This window comes from Eimeria necatrix, genomic scaffold, assembly GCF_000499385.1.
Source record: "Eimeria necatrix Houghton genomic scaffold, Enh_scaff530, whole genome shotgun sequence".
NCBI classification, from domain to species: domain Eukaryota; phylum Apicomplexa; class Conoidasida; order Eucoccidiorida; family Eimeriidae; genus Eimeria; species Eimeria necatrix.
In genome coordinates, this window is record NW_013651679.1 from 2,501 (window position 1) to 9,543 (window position 7,043).

The 7,043-nt window shown below is 45.8% G+C and overlaps 1 protein-coding gene across 1 annotated transcript; it reads left to right on the forward strand.

Moving 5' to 3' along the window:
- Positions 1-900: 900 nt before the first annotated feature.
- ENH_00061160 (rhomboid-like protease 4, putative) lies at positions 901-1,742 on the forward strand (the record flags this gene model as incomplete). Its single annotated transcript, XM_013577153.1, has 2 exons — positions 901-1,179; positions 1,536-1,742. 2 exons carry the CDS (start codon positions 901-903, stop codon positions 1,740-1,742), a joined length of 486 nt encoding a protein of 161 aa, XP_013432607.1.
- Positions 1,743-7,043: the final 5,301 nt, after the last annotated feature.

A 7,043-nucleotide genomic window follows, 5' to 3' on the forward strand; every position in this document is an offset into this window, starting at 1 on the left:
GGGGTGGGAAGCAGCAGCTGCTGCGGAGGGCGCAAGCGGGGAGTTCGGCGCTTCTGTTCTTTTTGTTGCAGTTTGTGTTCTTTTGTTGTTTTGTCACTTCTTTTATTGCATTTATTGTTTTTATTTTTGTTTTTTTGTTTTTATTTTTGTTTTTTTGTTTTTATTTTTGTTTTTTTGTTTTTATTTTTGTTTTTTTGTTTTTATTTTTGTTTTTATTGTTTTTATTTTTGTTTTTATTGTTGCTTGCATTGGCTTTGTTCGAATTATTTTCTGGTTTGGGGTAAGGAACTGGTTTCGTGTTGAAACTCGCTTTTAGTGTTTCAAATATCCTTTTTGTTTTGCAAATATCCTTTTTGTTTTGCAAATATCCTTTTTGTTTTGCAAATATCCTTTTTGTTTTGCAAATATTTTTTTTGTTTTGCAAATATTCTTTTTGTTTGCAAATATTCTTTTTGTTTGCAAATATTCTTTTTGTTTGCAAATATTCTTTTTGTTTTCAAATATTCTTTTTGTTTTCAAATATTCTTTTTGTTTGCAAATATTCTTTTTGTTTTCAAATATTCTTTTTGTTTGCAAATATTCTTTTTGTTTTCAAATATTCTTTTTGTTTTCAAATATCTTTTTGTCTTTCCAACATCGTTTATTGTCTTGAAAATGGTTTACTGTGTTGGAAGCATCCTTAAGTTCTTGAAATGTCTTCCATTTCCTCGCAAATGTCTTTCCTTTTCCGCAAATATATTTCTTGTCTCAGAAGAACATTTAATTGTTTTGCAAAAATCTTAAAATGCATCCAAACAGTTGTTGCTTTCACTTCAAACTCCTCCATTTCTCGACTCCCAACCCCCCCTTCCTCCCAAAACTGCTTCCCCTCCCCCTCAAAACCCCCCGATCATCTGCAAAATGGTTTTAATTCTTTTAAAAAAGAATAAACTTCTCAAAAAAGAACAAACGGATCCAAAAAAGCCCTCATTTCCCCGAAAACTCGCACTGTTGCGGCGCTGCGCAGAGGCGGAGGCCGTGAAGCGACGCAAACTCGAAATCGCCTCCAAAAAAAAAGCCTCCGGCGCCCGCGGGAAAGCCATTAGGGCGGTGAAGCTTCGCGTGGAGGAAGAGGGGCGGCCTCCGTGCAAAATGGCTGCGCGGGAGTGGGTGGTGCGCATTTCCTGTTTCGCCGCGCTGGTCAGTTCAACTTTCGCTCCTTTATTTGCTTTTTTTTGCTTTTTTTGCTTTTATTTGCTTTTATTTGCTTTTATTTCCTTTTATTTGCTTTTATTTGCTTTTATTTGCTTTTATTTGATGCTAGTTCCGCTTTTTTCCGCTTCTTCCGCCCCGTTTTCGTGCCTCTTGTGCAACTTCGCGGACTTCTCCCTTTGCGTGGCTGATATCCCCCCTTTTACTTTTAATTTCCCTTCCTCTCCATTCCTTCCCGGGATCACCCCCCAGCCCCACCACCAGCCCCACCAGCAGCAGCAGCAGCAGCAGCAGCAGCAGCAGCAGCAGCAGCAGCAGTTGTTACGATTTGTTGTTTGCTGCAGACGGCCTTCTGGGTTTCTCTCTTTGTGGTGCTGCTGGAGGAAAACAGTTACCGCCACTACGAGCCGCCGGGGCAGCTGAAGTTCGAGGGTTGGCTTTACTGCAAGTGCGGCTACATTAAATATGTTGCGAGACAAACCACTTGGAACTTGAACATGTTTTGGTGTTTTGGAAACGAAACCGACGCCAACTTCTACCTCAACGCCTAGCTGCTGCTGCTGCTGCTGCTGCTGCTGCTGCAGCAGCGGCGGCGGCGGCGGCTTGCTGCGGCAGCTGCTGCTGCGGCTGCTGCAGCGGTTGCTGCGGCAGCAGCAGCTGCTGCTGCTGCTGCAGCGGCTGAGACGCAGCGCGTGCGAGACACGGCCAGACGCGGTAGTGCTGCTGCTGCTGTGTGCAGCAGCAGCTCATGTTGCTGCTGTTAGGGCTGCAGCAGCTGCTGCTGCTGCTGCGAACGCGGCCGCAGCTGCTGCTGCAGCTGCTGCTGCTGCAGCAGCTGCTGCTGCAGCTGCTGCTGCGGGGCGTGAAGATGCACTTTCATGTTGATGGGATGCAGTGTATAGACAGAGTCCGGGGTTTTAAAAATAAAAAAAATAAAAATTGTAAACCCTAATTAGACTTTTGGTCTGCTCCTCTTTCCGTCGCATTTATTTCATTCCGCAGACTCATACAATTTTCAATGGATTGTTTTGTCGAGGGTTTGGGGTTTAGGGTTTAGGGTTTAGGGTTTAGGGTTTAGGGCTTAGGGTTTACGCCTTAGGTCCGCCGCGGGCCTTTAATGCTGAAGTCCCTGCTGCATTCCCCAGCATTTAGGGTTTAGGGTTTAGGGTTTAGGGTCTAAGGTACAGGCTTTAGATCCTAGGGTTTAGGGTTTAGGGTTTAGGGTTTAGGGCTGCCTGTTCAAGCTGTTCAGGACTTCGCCAAATACTTGCCTCGCTGTTCACGAGTCTATGGAGGCGTAGTATCAAACCCTAAACCCTAAGCCCTAAACCCTACACTCTAAGCCCCAAACCCTAATCTCTAAACCCTAAACCCTAAATCGTAAGATACAGAAGCTGGAAGCCCTGGTGAATTTCTTTTCTTCTCCTTCTTGCACTTTCTTTGAAAAGAATAAATGAATAAAATTCAAATTGAATTTAAAAATTAAAAATAAAGTTCAACTTGAAGGATCAAAAACAAAATAAATTTCTTGCACAGAGAGGCCCGCGCCAATCTTTGAAGCGCCCAACAGCTAGCTAGCTAGGTACCTAGCTAGCTAGCTGTTAGCTAGCTAGCTAGCTAGCTAGCTAGCTAGCTAGCTAGCCAGCTAGCTGGCCATATTGCTAGCAAGCCGTCTAGCCAGCTAGCTAGCTGTCCGGGCAGCCAGCCAGCTAGCTACCTAGCTAGCTACCTAGCTAGCTAGCTAGCCATATTGCTAGCGGCCCGGCTAGCCAGCTAGCTAGCTAGCTGGCTAGCTGGCTAGCTAGCTAGCTAGCTAGCCACATTGCTAGTGACGCGGCTAGCCAGCTAGCTAGCTAGCCGGGTAGCCAGCTAGCTAGCCAGCTAGCTAGCTAGCTAGCTTGCTAGCCAGAAGATGTGTTCACTCTTCAAGGTCCCTTTGGACTTCTTCGGGGGTGGGTTTGAGGAAGTTTTGGACAAGTTGGGGAGGCAGTTGTCGGGGAATGAATTTGAAAAAAGAAAAATGAAAAGAATTAAAAAAGTGGAACAAATTAAACGAATTAAATGCATTAAATGCATTAAATGAATTAAATGAATTAAATGCATTTAAAGGACTAAAAGATTTGAAAGAATTGAAGTTCAAAGAATCCAAAAAAGAAAAAAAAGAAAAAAAAGAAGAAAAAGAAAAAAGACAAACTACTCGACTCAACACCAGCCCGCTGCTCACTGGCCCGTAACTCCGACTGTCGTGGGACATGTCTGAAAACAAATAAATAAATTAATTTAATTAATTTAATTAATTTAATTTAATTAATTTAATTAATTTGATTTAATTAGTCTAATTAATTTGATTTAATTGATTTAAATGATTTGATTTAATTGATTTAATTCAATTTCTTTATTTCATTTCATTTAATCTTTTAATTGTTTTGTTTGAATTTGGTGGAGTGGGAAATTTGGGTTGGGATGCGCAGCAGATAATTAGTTTGATTTAATTAATTTAATTTAATTTAATTTAATTAATTTAATTTAATTGATTTAATTTAATTAATTTAATTTAATTAATTTAATTTAATTAATTTAATTTAATTGATATAATTTAACCAATACAATATACAAGAAAGGGAAGAACATAAAGAAAGAAAGGAAAAGGAGATAATCAAAAAAGCAAAAAAGAGAAAAGACAACAGAGGAGTAAATGCAGAAAAATGAAACAAAGAAGAAAATTAAAAAGAATGAAAAAGGAAAAAAAGAAAGAAAAAAAGAAAAAGAAAAAAGAGCAAAAAGAAGAATAAATGGAAGAAAGCCAAATGGGAGAAAAAGAACAAAAAGAAAAACAAATTGAAGAAAAGAATAAATATAAAGGCAAAAAAGAAATAAAAGAGAAAATAAAATAAATAAAATAAAATAAAATAAAATAAAATAAAAGAATAAAAAAAGGCTAACCTGGATTATCTCCCTGGAGCCAGACGAAGTTTTTGGGGACTCTGACGAGGGTTTTAAACCCTGAGGGTTTATCTCCATCTGCTAGGGTTTTAAACCCTGAGGGTTTATCTCCATCCGCTAGGGTTTTGGCGAGGGTTTCAAACCCTAAGGGTTTCTCTCCATCCGCTGGGATGGATTCCCCGAGGGTTTCAAACCCTGAGGGTTTACCTTCTGGCGCTTTGCCAAGGGTTTGAAACCCCGAGGGTTTAGAAACACCCTCTGCGGTTTTGTCGAGGGTTTCAAACCCTAAGGGTTTGAAACCCTCGGGGGTTTGCGCGAGGGTTTGAAACCCTAATGGTTTTCTGAAACCCTCTGGGGTTTGTGCGAGGGTTTGAAACCCTGAGGGTTTTCTGAAACCCTCGGGGGTTTGTGCGAGGGTTTGAACCCCCGAGGGTTTGAAACCCTCGGGGGTTTGTGCGAGGGTTTGAACCCCCGAGGGTTTGAAACCCTCGGGGGGGGGCTGGGGGGCGAAGACGTCTCCCTCGAGGGCCACCACGCGTTTGCAAACCACTGCGGCGTCTTCGGGCGAAAAAGCCAAAACGACTTCGCCTCTTTTAATTGGAAAAGTTTTGAAGAGAAGCCGCAGCAGCAAAGTGGCCCGATCGCCCAGCAGCAGGTCGCCCGCGTCTTGCACGGTGGGGCTCATGGAGAGGCCGCGGGCCTGCGCAGCGCGGAAACGCGCGGAAAGCGCGGAGAATTTTCTCTTTTTTCGCTCTTTTTTGCTTTTATTTGCTTTTATTTTATCTTTTAAATCTATTCTGCACAAGTTTCCCGCTTTCGCGCGGGAAAATGAGCCCGGATCGCCCGCGGAAGCACGCGGCCAGCCGCCGCGAAAGCTGCGCTTTCTCGCTTTCTTTCGGCTCTTCGGGAAAACTTTGAAAGCAAAATTAAAAAAACAAAATTAAAAAGAAACAAAATCTAAAATTCACATTTTTTTGTTCTTACTTGCTTCGTGGAGGCCACGTAGTTGTCCACGAAGTGCAAAACTCCGAACGCAAATGCGAAGCGGCCCAACACGGAAAAGGTGAATTGGCTGCCGCGGCGGACCAAACTCGAAACTTGCAAAACGCGATCCATTTCGAAATGCGGAAGTTGAATTCTTTTCCTCTTCAGCAAAACAAATTAGCAAACTTCAGTCATTTCTTTCCATAAATAATAAGTGATTTATCGGCAAACAATCCACCAGCTTCCCGCCGTTCAAAAGATGAAGGAAGGTGCGCATACACCCCAGATTCACCGCCAGAAAGGAACCTCGAGACTTCAGAAACGCATTTAAATCAATTCAAAAACCCTAAAAACCCTAAAAACCCCAATAAACCCTAAATTGGCGAATAATTCATATACAATAACTCATACAATAATTCATCTTTTGCAGTTTCCTTCCTTCAGAGGAGTCGCCGCTGGGAGAAACCCTGATGGTCTGCAGAGCAGACAAGACCCGAATTGAAGAAAAAGTTGAAACTATTCAGCAAAAGTGAGGCATTTGAGGCTTTTGAATTCCAATTTTACTTTTTCAAAATCAATTTGAGCAGCTTCCTTCAAATTCAGAAAGCCCTCGGGGTCCTTTTGCAAGAAAAGCTGAACAAACGGCGCCGCGTTCAAGAAACCCCAAACAGCTCTCTGCGCACTTTTTGAAAAAACACAAAATAAACCAATTCTTCATTTCCAACTTCTGCATTTCCAAACACAAATTCCAGCATCTTTCGCGGGGGCCCCATGCATGAGGGGCCCTTCAGGGGGCCCCTCAGGGGCCCCCTTGGGGCCCCCACCAGGGGCCCCGGGGGCCCCCACCAGGGGCCCCGGGGGCCCCCACCAGGGGCCCCGGGGGCCCCCGGGGGCCCCCAAAGGGAATTTCTGAAGGAGAGAAATTGAGTTGGTATTTTTTGAAGCGTATATACACCTGAGCACCTAATAGAGTCGTTTGAATGGGATTTTAAAGGCGTTTTAGGGAAGCAGAGGAAGAAGCCTTCTGGGGGCCTCTTGAAGGTATTTTTGAATTCTTTTTTCTCTTTTTTATTCTTTTTTCTCAATGTGGATCCGAAAAAGAAATGCAATTAAAGCAGGATGAAGACAGCAGGGCGAGGGGCCCCCGGGGGCCCCCCGGGGGCCCCCCAGAGTCGGAGTACCCTCGGAGGGCCCCCTTGGGGGTCCGCATCTGCTTCCGCGTGTCTTTGTTCTTTGCATGCTCGGTCATAATTTGCTGCTGCTGCTGCTGCGCTGCAGCAGCAGCAGCAGCAGCAATTCACAGGCGGCCGTGCAGCCGCGCTGCGGAGCTGCGCATACACCTCGCGCAGGTGTCTGTACACCCCAACGCCTTTCCCTCCCCCCCCTGTTCTGCTGCGAGCTGTCCGTACACCCCAGCAGCCGCTGCCTTCCTGCTGCCGCTGCAGCGCCAGCTGCTGCCCACCAGCAGCAGCAGCAGCAGCAGCAGCAGCAGCAGCAGCAGCAGCAGCAGCAGGCTGGAGGGGGCTCGTTCGAACCGGATAAACGGGAAGCGCCCCTGCGTGCTGCCTTCTCCGTCTCTGTTTCCCTTCGGCTTGCTGCAGCTGCTGCAGCAGCGCAGCAGCAGCAGCAGCAGCTTGCCAAACCCTGTCTTCACGGGGCAGCACTTAAGACTTCCTGCTGCACCTTCTGCAGACTGCTGCCTCTTGGGGGGCCCCCGGGGGCCCCCCCGGCTCTTCGCGCCTCCGCCCTTTCGCCTGCAGGCCAGGGGGCCCCTGCAGGCCCGCGGGGTGGCCCTCACCCGCCTGCGCTGGCCCCAAGACCAGCAGCAGCAGCAGCAGCAGCAGCAGCAGCAGCAGCAGCAGCAGGGGCTGCAGAGGGAGCAGCAGCAGCAGCAGCAGCAGCAGCAGCAGCAGGGGGGGTGGGAG